Here is a 19,470-nt window from a genome sequence, read left to right on the forward strand (position 1 = left end):
GAAGCCACAACAATCGAACCTCGAACCGAAGCAAGAAGAGTATCTGCAATAAAACATGAATCAACATAATCTCTGCATAGCATCACATTTGCTTAGGGTTGCCAACTGTCCCGAATTAGCCGGGACGTCCCGTATTTTGGGTCTTATTTATTTGGTACGGGACCTCCCTTGTCCGGATTAAATAGACTGATACAACAGCAACACGACACTTGAGAATGATCACGACACCGCATCATCCAATCACAGCCCACACTCACGCGCATCAGACCATACCAATAACAAACTCTAAAGTGAGAATGAATTATTCTTTTGGGACAAATTATTGTTTGATTTGCGAACAGAATCCTCTGCTGTCGCTCCCGGTTCGATCCGGAGATTCCGGACTCGCGCTAACGGCAAATCCCTTTCACTGTCCGGCCGGGCTTTGATTTCGGCAAATCAGTTTTGGTGAATTCAAACATCGGGATTATTGTTCATGAGTCCAACATCCATCCAGCCACGCAAGACAACATGAAATCTTCCTGAGGGAAAAGTATGCTATTACTTTCTTTAATTTCTTTAAAATGTAGTGTATAATGTTACAAAAGCTTTCTATTTCAGATAAATGCTATTATTTTGAACTATGGTTTGTGTGTAATGTGACTTTTTTGTGTGACCTTAAAATTCGTTTTAGAATAAAATTGTACATAAATAGGTTAAGCAAAACAAACGTGTTTATATCAGAAAAAATTTTAAACACATACGAACCTGAAATGACATATACCGTGTGATACAGTACAAATATTTTGAGTGTCCCTTATTTTCCTGTAAAGAACCACGATTGTCCCACATTTTTCTTTTCTGAAGTTGGCAACCCTAAATTTGCTCCAAGTTCAAAAAACAATGTTTATGTTGGTAAGTAACAATACCAAGTTACCACTTTGGTTTATTTGCCTATAAATCCCCTTGCCAAACTATATTTCTCACTATTATCTGATGTGAATTGCAATCGTTATGTCTAATGTCAGTGTTGACAATTGATTTCAACAAACAACAACAGCATATAAGCTGCTCACCTGCACATAAGACATCGGTTTTCTGTTATCGGCAGAGTTTTGATGATGTTAGTGACATTAACACTGATAACGCGATCATCTGTAACCATGAGCACAGCGGCGCGAAACGCGTAATGACCAAAACAATGTTCCTCTGCAAATCACGTGTAGTTTTATGCTTCAACCACTAGAGGGCCAAAAGGCTGCATAGTGTCGCTTTAACAAATTAACTTTATTCTAAGGGTGCGTTTACATGACAACGATGTGCTAAAAACTGAAACGTTTTTCCTTTGCATTTTTCATGTATGGATGACAACGGTCCCAGTTCACACGGATCCGCGAAAACAACTAAAAACACTTTATTCTGCTGTCAGGCCAGTAGATGGCGATGTCACTTTTTAAAGAAACACGCGTCTATAGACTGAACACACCGTTTTCACAAAGAGTCGATAACGGTATCGTTTTCAGAAACGGTAACACTTTATTTTACAGTGTCCTTGTTACATATGTTACATGTACTTACCGTAGTAATAACAGTAAATTATGCATAATTACATGCAACTAACAAACCCTAATCCTACTCTAACTCTATAGTAAGTACATGCACTTAATTAATATTACTCAGTACTTAAATATATAGTTACACTGTAACAATGACACCGTAAAATAAAGTGTAACCTCAGAAACTTGCACTTTGAAACCCGTTTTTTAAAAGTTTGCGATTTTTTTTTAGGCCCCCAAAATGCTGTTGTCGTGTAAATTAACAACCAAAAAAAGTTTTTGGTGACGTTTAAACGACCCCTAAGGCTCTCGATACTTGATTTAGGTTGGTCAATCTTTATTGGTCTTTACTGTAATTCTCGCTTTATTCCGTGAACAATATTTAGTTTGATTTAGAGCATTTATAGATATATAGCACACACTGTTGTCGTGCAAATGAACGGCCAGAACACATTAAAAGTTTTCTGTTTTCAGTTAAAATAGTGCATAAATAAATTAATAACTAATGATCTTTGCAACGGAAGTGGATCAATCAAAGCTAACTTTAGCTGGACAATAACTTTATTCTAGAGCTGCTGTAAAGCCTCTGTTACTGTAATCTCCTATTATTACTGTAAAGCTGCTTTGAAACAGTCTATATTGTTAACAGCGCTATATAAATGAAGGAGACTTGACCCTTACGGGTCGGATTGGACTCTCTGGTCGTCCGGGGTCGTAGAAGTGTGTGTTCTCTCTGAGTCGGGGCAGTGAGAGCTGCTCGAGTCTGGATGTCATCTTGGCTGTTTGAGCTGCATATGAGATGAATGTCTGGACATTCTGGACACAAACACACAAAGCCAATGTAAATGGTGCTTGACTGCAAAACTCGTCGTCTCGAAACACCAGAACCCGTCCTGTTGCATTAAACGACCTGTCTGTCGCTGGTGAAGTTCGGGTGGTTGGGTTTAGGGTCGGCCAGACGGAGGATTCGGGGTGAGACCATCACGTTCCTCACACTGGGACTCACGTGCCAGATGGGACAGTCGTGCTCACACAGCAATGAGTGTGGAGAACTAGAGAAACACACACACACACACACACACACACACACATCAGAGAAAAAGATGCTGCTTTACACTACCTTTCAAAAGTTTGGGGTCAGTAAGAATTTTTTTTAATAAATAGTTTTATTTAGCAAGGACGCATTAAATCGATCAAAAGTGACATTTATAATGTTACAAAAGATTTCTATTTCAAATAAATGCTGTTTATTTGCACTTTCTATTAAAAAAATATATATAACAGTTTCCACAAAACTGTTTTCAATATTGAGCATCAAATCATCATATTAGAAGGATTTGTGAAGGATCATGTGACACTGAAGACTGGAGTAATGATGCTGAAAATTCAGCTTTGATCACAGGAATAAATTACACTTTATTATATATTCACATAGAAAACAGCTGATTCAAATTGCAATAATATTTCACACTTTTTACTGTATTTTTTATCAAACAAATGCAGCCTTGGTGTGCAGAAGAGACTTCTTTCAAAAATATGTACAAAATCTTACCGACGCCAAACTTTTGAATGATTTCCTGGCAAATTTGCACACAAATTTTAGATGTTTTTTATGTTTCGATTTTTATTTTCTATATGTAACCAATAACTAGTGTTATCTAGGGTCACTGTATATCATGGTCATAATATACTACTATAACTTTTGTTGACATTTTGAATTACATTTTATTTTTTATAGTTTAGGTTTTATATTTTCTGCTTTAATTTTAGTAAAAAAAATAATAATTCTATCACACACTTTCTTTTCTAACATAACATCATGTGTAAGACCTGCACACATCCTCTGCTTGTTTGATAAGAATCAGAGACTTTCTTCTGGTTTGCCGCGCACGTGTTCTCAAGGTGTTACGTAACACAAATCCACAGGTTGTAAAGTAAAACTGAATCCAGAGAGGAGCATGACAGATGATTTATGAATCCTCTCAAAATAAAAATGTCATGAAGTCTTCACAAACAAAACTATACGATAACTGACACAATATGTGAGTCTTTAAAACAGCTTGGGTATTATTGGGCCCAGATCTGAGACTGTGACACACACACACACACACACACACACACACACACACACACACACACACACACACACACACACACACACAGAGACAGACAGACAGACAGACAGACACACACACACACACACACACACACACACACACACACACACATACACACACACACACACACACACACAGACAGACACACACACACATACACACACACACACACACACACACACACACACACACACACAGACAGACAGACACACACACACACACACACACACACACACAGTTCGGTTACTTCTGTTCCTGAGCGCTTCTGCCTCGAGCTTTAGGAGTCGCCAGCCGGACGATGTTCTCGCTCTGGACCACACGAGAGGAAGAGTGGCAGACCTTCATCCTCCTCTCCTCCTCCTCTTTCCTGCAGGGAGATTGCAGAGGGAATGTCTGACATCCCAGAGAAAATCCGCCTTTTCAAACCAGACAATAGGACGAGTGTTACAGGACGCTCGCCAAGAAGAAGAAGAAGAGGAAGAGGAAGAAGAGGAAGAAGAAGAAGAAAAGCTTCTATATGGAACCTGAGAGATTCTGTCAGACACTTTTTAATACATAGAACCTTTTAGTGGTTCCATCGTGGAATTTTGTGAATTTAATCTTAATCTAAACCTACTTTATCACTAGACAAAACACTGAAATGACCTGTTAAACAAAAGAATTATGCAATCCTTTAAGACATTTCTCCTTCTATAGAACCTGTTTAGCATAAAGAGTTCTTTAAAATTGAGTCGAGAACCCTAGAGTTCTATATAGAACCCCCCTCTTTTCTTGATTGTAGGATTTGTAAAGTTGATGCTAATAATCACACCCATATTTCTCAGAGTTGTCTGTTATGCTCTCTTGAGGAGAACGGGCTGGAAACGTTCTCGCTGGCCGGACTCGTTTCAGTTTATCCATTATCTCATCAAATCTCTACAGCTTTAACCGGAGCGCTTGGCACTTGGACAGAGAGAGCGAGGCATTTTAATGCAGTTTTCCCTCGTAATATGAATGTGGAATTTGTGGGGGAAGAAAGAACATCAGTGTGTGTCTGTAAATGCAGCTTGGCAGTGCTAGAAAACACAAGCGTAATAGTATGCTTGATCAAACTACGATAGAGTATATGGTGTAAAATACACAGCCTAAAGCATCCAGAAATGATCAACTGGAAACGAGGAACATCTCCTCTAAACACTAGCTTACACTAGCAGTCGTCACATGCTAGTTTCCGAACGCCGAGCTCAAATTCTCATTCATTATTAACAGAAATGCTCCTTCTGAATGAGCTAAAGCTGAGCTCACACAACCGTCCTCATGTTCACTACTGATCAACACTCGCAGATTTCAGAAACAAGTCTCTTATGCTCACCAAGGCTGCATTTATTTTATCAAACAAATACAGAAAAAGTAGTGAAATAGATTAAAATAGTTGTTTTCTATGTGAATATATAGTAAAGTGTAATTTATTCCTGTGATCAAAGCAGAATTTTCAGCATCATTACTCCAGTCTTCAGTGTCACATGATCCTTCACAAATCATTCTAATATGATGATTTGATGCTCAAGACACATTTATGATTATTATCAGTGTTGAAAACATCTGTGCTGCTTCATATTTCTGTGGAAAGCTCAAAAGTTACTTTTTTTTAACATTATAAATGTCTTTACTGTCACTTTTGATCAATTGAATGCATCCATGCTGAATAAAGATAGGCCTATTTGTTTCTTTTTTATAACCTCAACCTCAAAATTTTGTACATAAAGACATTTTCTTGGAGTGATGCGACTCCAAAGCTGAATCAGGAGTACCTGAGCTGAATCTGGAGAGAGAAGTCTTTCTTATGTTGGGCCAGAGCCTTTATTCTGGGACTGGGAACGGCCCGCAGTGCTGAGCGGGACAGAGGCCGGATTGATTCCTGGTTTCCCCATGTCAGCGTCCTGAAGCCCAGAACACAAGCACAACAGACACCGGCCTTACGTCAGCTGGATCAGGGGACGAAACAACGGCTGAATGTCTGTATTTGGCTAGGGCTGAAAAATATAAGCCCTCGAGTTTATTTGTACTTGTGGCTGAAAATAGTTAGGTTAGAGGTACTAATCAAGTTTTTAAAAAAGAGAGAGAGAGAGAGAGAGAGAGAGAGAGAGAGAACAGAAGGAAAACTGTCTGTGTGTGTGTGTGTGTCTGTACTATTTTATTTGAAAACAATCGATCTAAACCAGCCAATAGCACAGAATGAGAAATTTGTCCAGAACATGCTTGGCTTATAGACCTTATGCGCCAGAGAAACGAGGGCGCCGCCATCTTTACAATATTGTCTTTTAACTTCCGTTTCTGCGGTCGCTCTGTATATTTCTATGGCGCTGCTGTCCAGGAGTAAAGCTTTTGAAGTGGATTTACTTAATGTAAAGTTAACGAAAGTTATCATGAGGACTGTAATGTTTAAAGCAGATGACTTAACAAATGTCAGTCGACCGGGAAGATTTTAAAACGAGCCGTTCATTCATAAATACTCAAGATCGCTGTGAAAATACAGACCGGAAGTCAAACGAGCGCAGCGCTGAAAAGGGGCGGGGCTACACAAGTTCTATATTTAAACCCAAAATACAAAATGTATATTTTGAAAAGTAAGCCTACTTTACACTTGTATTTGTCATGAAAACAGCCTCATGATACAAAAACAATGAATGTTCCTTTAAATGGGCTTAATTTTCAAATGTCTTGAAGACTCACCCAACTAAACAAACAAAAAAACAATAGAAGACTGGTTATCACCAGCTATATTAGTTCAAGCTAACATCATAAATAGTTAGAAATGGCATTAATCTTTCTGTATACTAGTGAAAAGTTTGGAATCATTAAGATGTTTTTATATGTTTGAAAGAAGACCCTTATGCTTCAGGATTAATTGATGAATAGAACAGCATTTATTTAAATTAGTAATGTTTTGTAACATTATGAGTAGACATTTTTGTTCATTTTATAGCATCCTTGGGAATAAAACTATCTTTTTTCTTCTTCTTTTTAAAAAAATCTGACTTTATTTTGAATGCTAGTGTATATCTTTCAAATGTAGTGGAATTATGGTTTCCACAAAAACATTAAGCAACAAAAACTGATTCAAAATTGATAATGAGAAATACAAAGAAAATACATTTTTACCAAGGTGTTGTGGCCCAAACAGTCTTGGACTTTTTTGGTTGAGCCAGAAATGAAATCCTACAAGCAAACATGTTATCAGCCTCTTAAAAATATTAAGAATATAATGAAAAACTAAATGTTATTCTGATATACATACCTATCCAAGTCTTACAGGGAAAAAATATTTAAAAAACATATATTAGCACATTTTTTAGTAAAAATAACATGAGCATTTTTAGGTTTTGATCTAAATGCAGACTTTACCTGAGTCCATTCTGTCCAGTGTACAGACCTCTCAGCCCAAAGGGATCCTGGGAAACTAAAAGCTTACTGGATAGTAACAATAGAGACCGGTTGTTGCCAAGGAAGCTGTTACTATGGCAACCGGTGTCACATGGTGCAGCTCTGTCATCAAAGATCAAGTGCAAGTGACATCATAAACACAACAGGACTAAAAAAAATTAAATAAACAACATTCCAACAACAATCAAAAATGACAAACATTTTCAGGTGTTTCAATCGATATTTAATGGTTATCAAAAGACCAATCATAAAACATATCAAATCTTCACTTGATTTCTGGCATTAAAAATCCAATTAAACACAGAAAGGTCAAGTTACAAAATGAATATACAGACCCAGACATTAGCAGTGTAGACAATCCTTACTGACAAATCAGTGCGTCACATTATAAACCAATCAAAGCAAATTAGGGCTGGGCAATGATTAATCGCATCCAAAATAAAAGTCCCTGTTTACATAATATATGTGTGTATAATTATTTTGTATATAATAAAAACACATGCATGTATATATTTAAGAAATATTTGCATGTATATACTGTATATGTATACATAATTTATATTATATATAAATATAAATATTTTATATATAAATAACACATTTTTCTTAAATATATGCATGCATATGTGTGTGTGTATATATATATATATATATATATATATATATATATATATAAATAAAAATACATATATACACACAAAAAAATTATACACATTACACACACATATATTATGTAAACAGGGACTTTTATTTTGGATGCGATTAATCGTTGCCCAGTACTAAAGCAAATGCATCGAACACATACAGTCTTCATAAAAGAGCTTCAGAAGGTTCATAGCATACTCAGACATCCCATAATACACAATCACAACAGCAGCAGCAATACACTGAAAACATTATCATCTTTGGCATCTTTTTCAAAATGCTCCGTTTGCATGTTCTAGTGTCATTAACTATTTCCTCTAGTCTCTCTTCTTCTACAGAAACAGGCTGGTTTGGTTGTCATTTGGTGAGTGTAAATTAAGCCCTGAATAATTGTGACACAGAAACTACTTCCAGTCGCACAGTCGACGGTCAGTTGTCCGCCATCATGTCGATGATGATGTCACGGGCGTCCTGCACACCGGTGTTGGACACACACTTTCCCTTCTTCACCTGAGTGCCGATCACACTGAGCCGGTGTCCGTCGCCAGCCTTCCCCAAATCCAGCGCCTCGTACAGGTCGGTGACCCCACGGGCCCCGGGGACGTCCTGCGGGACACAGAGACACAGCAGGCACAAACATTGGGGTTTTTTTACTGGTCAATTTTGAGATTTTGGGATATTTGTCTTCAATAACATGTCTTCTTTCATACTTGTGGTGAAAAAAAGTCAGAAATCCACATTTAGGTCTTTATTCTACTACACTTTGTCTGTTTGCATCTGTAGATTTCTCATAAATTCAACAAAAAGTTGGCGTTGTAAATCCTCCCGCTGCTCCGCGATCTCTGTCTGCTCCCTGTCATCACACACACCGTTAGAAAGCTCTCTCTCTCCTGTACAATGCTGTCGGATCCAAATATGGTCATTTCCTTTTTATCAGCAACCAATCGTGAAAGTAAAAGGGCTGAATGCGCGATCTCATTGGCTGATGATAAATCTTTAAAGCCGTTTTCTCAAAATGACTTTTCTCTCATTCTCCAAGTCCGAGATCTCCACTTCAGTAGCACCGATATACACCAAACTTTCCAGTCCTGTACCTAGTTATATTATGAAGACATTTACAGAGGGATTTGTAAATATATTATTCCTAGCCTGATTTATATAACATTTTATTCCAAAAAACATGGCGAAAATCATTTTTTAAGGCTATTGACAGTATATTCTGATTTACAGGATAACAAAAGTAGATATCCATAAAATAAATCCCTCTGTAATTTTTTTCCCCATCTAATGTGTGAACACAATGAAAAAAGTATTTTTAACCTGGCTTTATCCAATACTCAGATTTCGTTTTATACAATATATGCAAATTAGCGCATATTTAATTAGATATTGCCTAATTTGCATATTTAAACATTAAATTACAGAAAACTTTAAATACATTTTTCATTCACCTGTAGTGTCTCGCCTTAATGGGAATGAAAGCGAGGCTGTGAGGGACAGACATGTATCTCTTCAATGTTCACTGTTGTTTGATGTGTTTTTGGATTGTTCTGCTCATGATGAAACACTGGAAAAATATCTTTCCAAGAAATTTCAAAACTCCCGACAATATAAGCTGTGGTGTGGAAAATTGTAAGTAATCTAGGGAGCTTTTTACAGCGGATGCCATCGGACACACGGCAAGCCTCACTTTCATACCCGTCACGGCGCTGCTCTGAACAAGTCAAAAGTATAGACAAAGATAACCACCAAATGTGGCCTTTAGTGTTAATCTGTGTTTGATTATGGGGAAATACTACAGTTATACATAAACAAATAGGGCTAAAGGAAAACCCAACTTTTTTGTTATTTCAGATATATATGAAAAATTTAGGGCTGCAAAATAAGGGCTGTCGGAATGGATTAATCTGCGTAATTTTTTTTAACGAGTAATTTTTTTTAACGAGTTATTTTTTCTCTGATTAATTAATCGAAATTAACGCGTTAAAAAAAATAACGCAGATTAATCCATTCCGTATGACCTTTGAACCTGAGGCCGTTCTAGCCACCATTCGACTGTAAAATGAAGGAGGGAGACGAGAAGGCGCTGGCGCTGCCTGGATCATTGATTGGAACATTTACCTATAAAAAAACCGGCCTGATGGAAGTGTTGATAAAAATAAAGTCATCTGCAATGTCTGCAGCAAGGAATTTGCATATCACCGGAGTTCGTCCACTCAAATGTACCGGTACCACATCAATGCAAAGCATCCAGGAGTTAACGTTAACCCGAGGTACGACCTAGCGCGTCATGTGATACCAACTCTAGCAGTCAACGTTATCTTCAAGCCTTTCATTTAATAATAATAAAAGAGTTTCTGAACTTTAATGTCACTAATGCTGATTATTCATTGATTCATTTGAATTGAAATATTTAATAGTTTCACAGCAAAAATTAAGTATGCGATTAATTTAGATTAATTAATCACAGAGTATGTAATTAATTAGATTACAATTTTTAATCGATTGACAGCCCTAGAGTTATTACTTGTGTTGAAAAATAGTAAAGCAAAACGCACTAGGTCTATGTGAAGCTTTTATACTATTTATATGATGATCTCATATCTGTTCTTTTTTCTGTTCATATTTTCTTTCTTTTTACTTATATATATTACACTGTATATTTTCTTTTCCTATTTGTTGTAGTCGATATTTGATAGATATTTTTATACTATATGTTGGGACTATTGTCATGTTTATTATTTGTAATGTGACTGGCATTTAATAAAAATAATAAAAATATGCATCTAAAATGCCTCCTAAAAAAAATAACCCTGTATGAGAAGATTTTAGCCATTTCACCAGAACAAGTGTGTTTTTCCTGCACATATCAGCACAAATGAAAAATATGAAACTGATTTTATACTACAGTTAATATTGTGACTTAAATTTTAGACAGTATTGTCAGTACAGGCTCCATTTCGTGTCTCAGAGCAACTGAATTCCTGAATGAATCAGTGTCTTTGAACGAATCAATGATTCAGTGATTCATTTCTGAAGGAAGGCACTTGTTTCATTCCGAAACGAATCATCCGTTTGAACGAATCTTTGAATGAATGAATGAATGACTTATCCTGCGTCTCAATTCGCCTACTTCTACTACGCTCTTTTTGTGAAGAAAAAGTAGATACTTTTGAGTGTGTTGCAAAAAGTAGACAAGCTTTGGGACAAACTATCACGTCACGCAATTAATTGTGTCTTTAACGGTTGCTCTCTGTCACAGTAAACTGACCTGTCAATCATCTTGGCACCGTTAAAATCCTCCACATTTAAGGATTTTGTGGTCAGTCATACGGAGACTCTCCTCATGTTCACGCATAACGATGCATTTAAAAGTTAAGGGCCAAATCTTTATAAAAGTTCACGTTGTTGTTGCAGATGAAATATAACACGGATAACATTACATCAAGATTTTAATTATTAGATTATTAGTCACTCAAACCCCTTTATCTGAACCGTCGGTCGCACACATCCGCCATGTTTTGTAGTTTTGAACACTTTTTACTCGTGTTTGTAGTTCTGAACTGAATCCTCCTCCAAAGCGCAATGGGTTGTGGGTAATATTACCACTATGCTTCTTTGCTTTGGGACACTTATTTTAATCACACACCGTTTAGGATGGATCGTGTGGACATTGAGACGCAGGGTTACTGGCTAACGCAGTGAGTTGCTGACACCTAATGGTGGCTTTAGTATCAGTTCATTTAAAAAATAATTTATTCCGTATTTCAATCTTTAAAATATCAGGAAAGTGAAGTTTTAAGTTCAGCTTAGAGTGAGAATTGTTCCTGCTGGGGGTTGAGGGGGTATTGACACACATTTCAGGATTACATTTGATTTCAATCTCAATTCAATATTAATTCATTTGGGGAAAAAAAAAGGTAAAAATCTTTCTAAACTAATTTTAACTATAGCTGGTACTTTATTATTAAAGGTTAAAATGAACTGATTTGTATGCAATCACACACAAGGCTATTTTTATTATAATAATACGTAATAACATTTAAATGATACTGATTGTTCAATGCAATACTGTGTTTTAAATTGTGCAAACAGATGAAGTCTATAATAGGCTTGTTCCAGTCTGGATATCCTCCATGGTACGTCTCAAAATTAGGAAGATTGTTTGTTAAAAGATCGTGATATGAAACTTTGGGAAGATCGCACGACCCTAGTTGTAAATAATGTTCAGTTTCTTGCACAGACCAATTGTTTCCCTTCATAAGACCTCAGAGAATAATCAGGAGCCACAGGTACTACATTTGTTTTGCCTGTATATATATATATATTTTTTGACTCTCAAAGTGACTGTAGGCATTGGTTGGATTATACGAATCACCAAGAACGACGGTTTCAGCTAAAAATCTCTCTAAAAATCAAAGTTTGCAAATTTTAACCCTTTAAAGTCAATAATTGTATCCCTTAAAACTCATCTTTGATCATCAAAATGACATATTTAAACATTGTTCCCTCAAGCTGTTCCTTAAAATAGCTTGAATGTAACTCGACACCCTTGCCTCATTTAGTTTACCCGGATATATATGAATATGCTAATTAGCCCCGCCTCCACTCACTCACCGCATCTCAGAGTTCCACTCGGTCAACTTACTGAGGTAAACTGCACAAAGGTCTCGCTCTTTACAACGTCAGACACATAAAACAGCTGTTTTCTATGTGAATATACAGTAAAGTGTAATTTTCAGCATCATTACTCCAGTCTTCAGTGTCACATGATCCTTGATTTGATGCTCAAGAAACATTTATGATTATTATCAATGTTGAAAACAGTTATTTACATTTTTATTTCATGATGCTATGATGAATAGAAAGTTCAAAAGAACAGCATTTATCTGAAATCTAAAGCTTTTGTAACATTAAACACTAGCGTTCAAAAGTTTGGGGTCAGTAAGAATTGTAATTTTATTTTTGGGGGAAAGAAATAAAATAAATTAGGGATGTCCCGATCCGATCCACGGCATATCGGATATTGGAGGGGAGAAAAAAAATTATCCGATACGATACCTATTAGGGGTGGAACGGTACATGTATTCGTACTGAACGTACGTTCGGTGCATGGATTTACACAGAGAATACACGGTATAAAAATAAATAAAACTCGCGTGCACATTATTTAATGTAGGCTAATATGGAACTAACGATACTGTTAGATACGCGCATAGACATATGCGGGTTCTTTAGGGACGGACACCTAATCTGTAGCCCCGCCTTAGCTCTGAACGCGCGTCTATATCGCTTCAAATGCTCGCTTTATCATTATACGCGCGCGGTGCGTCCTATTCGCTTTGGACGCGTGAATGGATTCAAACGGTTCAATCATCGAACTAGACGCGAATTTTACGCTCTATTCGCGTTTGGTGTGAATGCAGCAAAATGAACAGGCTGCGATGTCAAGATTGCAATGCTGGAATGTGTGTGTGTGTGTGTGTGTGTCAGAGAGAGAGAGATGCACGGGCGTGATCGAAAAACATACTCCGTCATTTTCATACAGGACATCATTAAAACTGCAAAAAGTGTTTAGCCTACTTATATTTGTGTAAAACACAACATTGTGCTTTTGTCAAACTGTAACTGCCACCCAACCAAAATCACACACACACACACACACACACACACACACACACACGCTGTTTAAAAGCAAAAATGATCTCATCTTTTGGACATTCATCATATTGCATTGGTTTTCATTTCTTGTCCTAAAACAGAGCAGTAATCTGTTTGTTTTTAAGTTACACATTCTACATTGATTAAAAAAGAAAATCAAATGTGTTTTTAAAAGTAGTATTATTTTATACAGAACTAAATTATTTATAATTCAGATGAGAATAAAGTTAAAGTTAATTAAAATTTTAAGGAAACAAATATATTGATCTAAAATATAGCAAATTAATTTTAAATTCATTCAGGTTACCAAACATATCTCAAGGTCTTTTGAATAAAGGGTGGCAGTCTTTCATTATCAACTGTTGTTGTGGACTATATGGAGAAGTATTTGTTCTCCATTTGAGTGAGATGTTTTTATGTGGCTAAATGAGCAAAGTGCTTCCATATATTTTATTATTAGTAGTATTAGTTCAAGAATAAAATAAAAATATCGGATTGATATTGGTATCGGCAAATAGCCAAAACTGCGACATCGGTATCGTATCGGAAGTGAAAAAGTGGTATCGGGACATCCCTAAAATAAATCAATACTTTTATTCATCAAGGATGAGTTAAACTGATCGAAAGTGACAGTAAAGACATTTATAATGTTAGAAAATATTCTATTTTAAATAAATGCTGTTCTTTTGAACTTTCTATTCATCAAAGAATTTTGAGAAAAATGTGTACAACAGTTTCAACATTGATAATAATCATAAATGTTTCTTGAGCATCAAATCATCATATTAGAATGATTTGTGAAGGATCATGTGACACTGAAGACTGGAGTAATGATGCTGAAAATTCAGCTTTGATCACAGGAATAAATTACACTTTAAAATATATTAAAATAGAACATTTTAATTGTCATAATATTTCACAATATTACTGTTTTTTTTTTTACATTGTTTTTTATCAAATAAATGCAGCCTTGGTGAGCAGAAGAGACTTCTTTTAAAAACATTAAAAATCTTACTGACCCCAAACTTTTGAACGGTAGTGTATATATATATATATATTTAAGCTGTGACATAGTTAATATGTTTTTTTTCTTTTTTCTTTCTTATTTTTGGCTAGTAGAGGTTCTGAACGGCCAGTAACTTAAACATTTAGTGGCCAAATTGGCCGGCGAGTGAAAAAGTTAATTTCAAACCCTGCATGTAAACAACATTAAAGCTTGATTTTCCACACAGGAGGAGTTTAATCCCACGTGTGAGCAGCCAGATGGCCCTGACACACTCGATCAGGGAGGATTAGTGTGTGTTCACCTGTTTGTTGGCGAGCAGCACTAGAGGAAGGCAGGGGTCGGCCGACAGGAGCTGATGTAGGAGACGTTTAGCCAGAGGGAATCGCTCCGGGTCAGACGAGTCCACCACGAACACCATCACACGCGCCTTACCCAGATACATCCGCCAGTAATCACGCAGCTTCTCTGTGCCTCCGACTGCATGACACACACACACACACACACACACACACACACACACCACACACCACACACTAAATACTGGGGGTATAACGAGACCCTCATGTCACGATCCGATACACATCACGATACGATATTATTGCGATACTCCAAGACATATGATAAAAGATTAACATAAAATGGACTGTTGATTAAAATGCTAAATTTGATATTACATTGTAGTGTAAATTAATAGTCTTGGACTTGATGCTGGAAACCCAATCAGGACAATAGAGACGCCAGAATAACAATATTCATGATTCTGAAGATGAAAACACAGATTTTAGATGCATATGCTTGATCTCTGTCACTGACTAGATATATGTAAAATAATGTCGGACACTTTTTACTGGTATCAAGACATTTGGCATTATCAGGACCCACAAATATTCCCCCACTGCATTATTACACATTATATTCAACATTATATATAGTGGTTTAATGTAGTACTGACACTAAAATTCTCACACAGTAATTTTCAATTACAATCAATATTGTCACTTTCCTCGATACATGTTTATCAGGGTTCGTACAGATGCTGTCAAAAGAAACTCCAGGACTTTTCCAGCACTACTTTTTTGGTTTTCAAGGACTACAATCAGAGATCTCACTTATCAAACAATATCTTTAGTATTTTTTAAGCATTATTAAAACTCAAATCACAGATATAAGGTGTTCAAAATACAACTTACAACGTATTTAATAATATATATTAAATACAAAAGTTTATAATGGCTATTATTGTTCGATAAATAATATTTTATATTATAATGTCGGTGTACTGCGTATTATCAGACAGGCTGCAGTGTTCATTTTGCATTAAAATATTGTTTTTCGAAAGAATTTATTGTATTTTAAGTAAGTAAAGCACTCTTTAAGTGCCTCTTCATAAATATGGCTGTTTTCAAGGGTTTTCCAGGACTTAAATGTCAAATTCAAGTACTTTAAGCAGCTTGTACGAACCCTGATTTATGCATTTCTGTATTACGATATATTGCTACACCCCTACTACATACTAATGCTATTACCCTTTTTAATAGCATGTTTTATGAATGGCTAACATCAACATTGCATGTATTTGATCAGTGCATGAGTTCATCAAACCCATGGTATCATCAGGACTCATGTGTGAGCTATATTTACTCTCTAAGAACTCGATCTGAAGCTCTTCCTTGTTGATGGAGACGGCGTTGAAGCCCTGAGTGGGACACACGTCTTGTTCCAGGCTTCCGGTGGCGAAACAGTGCAGTAAACTGGTCTTTCCCGCCCCGTCCAGACCTAAAACCAGCACCTGAGTACCGGCCGTCCTGGGCTGCACCACACAGAGAACAGAGACAACCACATCAGAACAGCATTCTTGGCAGAAATCACAGAGTAAAGCCGCCTCAAAGGTCACAGGAAGAGACGGATTACACTAAAACTACACTGAATTAATTACCAAACAATGCATGAATTAATACCAAACAATGCATGCACTTTTTTTTTTATTATATTTTTTAATTATCAAACAATGCATCCACTTTTTTTTTATTATTATCAAACAATGCATGCATATTTCTTTTTTTAATTACCAAACAATGCAAGCACATTTATTTTTTTAATTATCAAACAATGCATGCACATTTATTTTTTTAATTATATTTTTTAATTATCAAACAATGCATGAATTAATACCAAACAATGCATGCACATTTATTTTTTTAATTATATTTTTTAATTATCAAACAATGCATGAATTAATACCAAACAATGCATGCATATTTATTTTTTTAATTATCTTTCAGGTAACACTTTAGGTATTTAAAAGAAGCATTACATAAACCATGAAATATCTGTAGCTCATTATTTTAACGACTTTGGTTACACTTTATTTTAAGGTGTCAATGTTACAGTGCAATTATATAGTTAAGTACTGAGTAATATTAATAAACTACATGTACTTACTATAGGGTTAGGGTAGGATTAGGGTTAATTGCATGCCTAATTTATTAATTACTGTAGTAAATACATGTAACGTGTTACAAGGACACAGTAAAATAAAGTGCTACCTTAAAACTTAAATCACTGTTGCATGACATTTAATATTTTGCATGTTCGTTCACCATCTGTTAAACTTAATAACTTATATTGACGAATTACTATTAACGTTTCTAAATAAAATAAAAAGATAATATCATAATAATACTATCTGGAACTATTTAAGCATTACACATTCCGATCATGTTTACTAATGAACATTAACATTTAGGAAAATATGAATTAAAGATGCATGATATTTTGCATCTAAAATTATAAATTACAATGTTAACGAATTATTAACATTTCCAAAAATATGAATCAAAGTTCCATAGTATTATAAGACACTATTTGCATGCACTGAAAGTATAATTTTAAGCATTACAAGTTATGATAAAGCTTATAAATGAACATTAACAAATCTTAATTAAAAGTTGCATGAGGTTTTTAACTATTTGCACCTACTTAAAGATTTGCTATGCATTATATAATAATTGAATGTTAATATTTATGAGGATATAGAACGTGCATGATCTGTTAAGCATTACAATAATACTTGACTGTTACATTGAGGCCTCGCGTGCGACAAATACACCACAATAAATGCAAGTCCAAGAGGATAAACTGGATCGAAACCAACAAACCTCTGATATTATAGGCGTCTGTTGTGCAGTTTCGGTCTTGGTCGCTTTATGCGCGTGTTCGTTCAGCTCGTCCTTCACTTTTTTCTTTGGTTTTCGTGTTTGATGCATCAGATAGCAGAAAGCGCACGCGACTCCTCCCGTCAGCGCGAGCGCGGCGCCCATCATCCCGATCTCGCGCGCACCGGGCATGTTCTCACGCTCAACTCAAGACGACAATATCAAATCAAGTACAAATGTAAACAAACGCGATACTTTTATCACATGCACTCGGGCATGATGCGCCACATAAAGGCCTCGGTGCGGCTCCACAAGTGGATTAGAAACTCTACAAGTGGATATTTCCGGGTGGCGGAAACAGAAACAGCGAGAACAAGAAATAACGTTATCAGTGCAGATGGCAATCGAATTAAAGCGCTAAATGAAGTTATTTCGTCGTCCTTTGAGTTTGCACAGACGGAAAAGGTTGCAATCCGAGCTTTTGCGCTTCCTGGAGATCAACAACCAAAGTCTCGTGAGGTAATCACTACAAACCGCGAGAGATTTTCATCTTAAGTGTCTCTGCGGGGAGTCTGAGCTCAAATAATCCCCGGAGATGAACCTGCCAATGAGAGGAAATCGTTTTCATTTAATTTTAAATGTGCACACTAGTCGGCGGAGACATGTTTGATTCTAGTAATGCGTGATCGTTCCAGCAGAGGGCGCTCGAATGCAGAGCGAATCAGTGAATGCGCCGCAGCAACAGCGCCCTCTGCTGGTGAAGTACTGCACTTACAGAGACATTTACAGTTTTTTACAATTGCTAACACACATTTGTGCAAACTAGCCTGGTTTTATCAAAATAATTAACACGATTCACAAAACCACACACCCAAACCGCAAAATACCTAATTATATCGCACTGCAACCAAAACTACATATAGCATTATCAAAATCAAACTTTTGCACGAAATGGCGCACACTTCATTCATATTATTAGCAGATTTTTGTCTGACCAACTACACACTGTTGGGCGTAATGAAGAGCACTCTCATCTTTAGTATGCTTTGCCATAATACTAAAATAGTTCAAATTGTAGAAAATTCTTCAGATTGTTCACATGCACAGAAATATTTGCAGACACACACACACACACACACACACACACACACACACACACACACACACACACACACACACACACACACACACACACACACACACATGCTGTTGAAACATTTATTTTTTATTTTTCACCAAACAAGTCCGTGCAAAATATGCACAGCAGAAATATTTACACTGGACTGAACAAAAATATGCTCATAATAAACAGTAAACTGAAAAAGATTGAAGTGTTAACAATGAAGCATTGAGGTGTTTGGTCAGGTGACACATGTATCGGCCAATCAGATCATGGAGTGTCATTTTTAAATGGCAAACATGTGACTTTGTCAGATTGTTGTGTCTTATGCAGAGAACCGTGTTCAGTGTGTTTAAAAAGTGCATTTTTGAATTGCAAAATGTGTGTAAAGCAGAAAATGTGTTTAGACTTTAGGAGATGTGTCATTTTAGTGTGTTAGCAATTGGAAAAAACTGAAAGACAGCGACAGTGACTGTGAAAAATGGTGTATATAGTATAATTTAATGTATTATTTATTTATTAATATGTTTGGCTCCCATATACACAATTGTAAACTTACTAGTAAAATACCTGGCTTTAAATAAAACGTAATTAAATAACGTATTAAATCTCTGTTGCTCACTAAAAAAAATCCAAGCATTTATTTATTTCTGCTTGTTCTTTAGACATAGATAATAAGCTAGTTAAGTATGCTAATAAGTTAGCATGAAACAGTTTCTGCAAGTAATAAATCTACCGGTTTAAAACGTTACAGTGTTTATTTATGCAAAAGCCATTTAATTTTCTGAATACTCGATTCTGATTGGCT

At 36.1% G+C, this 19,470-nt stretch overlaps 2 protein-coding genes across 2 annotated transcripts in view; both read right to left on the reverse strand.

Annotated features, from left to right (window-relative positions):
- The window catches only part of spmap2l (sperm microtubule associated protein 2 like), an 8,129-nt gene extending 934 nt beyond the window's left edge, over positions 1 to 7,195 (reverse strand). The window contains exons 1-6 of the mRNA XM_082177218.1: positions 7,037 to 7,195; positions 6,794 to 6,850; positions 5,443 to 5,571; positions 3,900 to 4,019; positions 2,446 to 2,587; positions 2,217 to 2,351 (exon numbers count right to left, since the gene is read on the reverse strand). Coding sequence (XP_082033344.1) covers positions 2,217 to 2,351; positions 2,446 to 2,587; positions 3,900 to 3,997 — 375 coding nt within the window. The 5' untranslated portion in view covers positions 3,998 to 4,019; positions 5,443 to 5,571; positions 6,794 to 6,850; positions 7,037 to 7,195. The remainder of the gene's footprint in view (positions 1 to 2,216; positions 2,352 to 2,445; positions 2,588 to 3,899; positions 4,020 to 5,442; positions 5,572 to 6,793; positions 6,851 to 7,036) is intronic.
- An 80-nt stretch (positions 7,196 to 7,275) lies between these two features.
- Positions 7,276 to 18,248, reverse strand: arl9 (ADP-ribosylation factor-like 9). Its single transcript, XM_082177161.1, has 4 exons — positions 17,546 to 18,248; positions 16,029 to 16,197; positions 14,689 to 14,864; positions 7,276 to 8,326 (listed from the first exon to the last, which is right to left on the reverse strand). Exons 1-4 carry the CDS (start codon positions 17,732 to 17,734, stop codon positions 8,150 to 8,152), a joined length of 711 nt encoding a protein of 236 aa, XP_082033287.1. The 5' UTR covers positions 17,735 to 18,248; the 3' UTR covers positions 7,276 to 8,149.
- Positions 18,249 to 19,470: the final 1,222 nt, after the last annotated feature.

Source organism: Leuciscus leuciscus, assembly GCF_965113295.1.
Source record: "Leuciscus leuciscus genome assembly, chromosome: 8".
Taxonomy (NCBI): Eukaryota; Metazoa; Chordata; class Actinopteri; order Cypriniformes; family Leuciscidae; genus Leuciscus; species Leuciscus leuciscus.

What these genes read in the sequence shown, in the direction of transcription:
- arl9 (XM_082177161.1), bottom strand. Translation starts at nt 17,734, where the DNA reads ATGCCCGGTGCGCGCGAGATCGGGATGATGGGCGCCGCGCTCGCGCTG. An exon ending in AGACGCCTATAATATCAGAG is followed by an intron (nt 16,198 to 17,545) that starts GTTTGTTGGTTT and finishes TGTGTGGTGCAG; the next exon opens with CCCAGGACGGCCGGTACTCA. An exon ending in TGCTGCTCGCCAACAAACAG is followed by an intron (nt 8,327 to 14,688) that starts GTGAACACACAC and finishes TGTGTCCCGCAG; the next exon opens with GACGTCCCCGGGGCCCGTGG.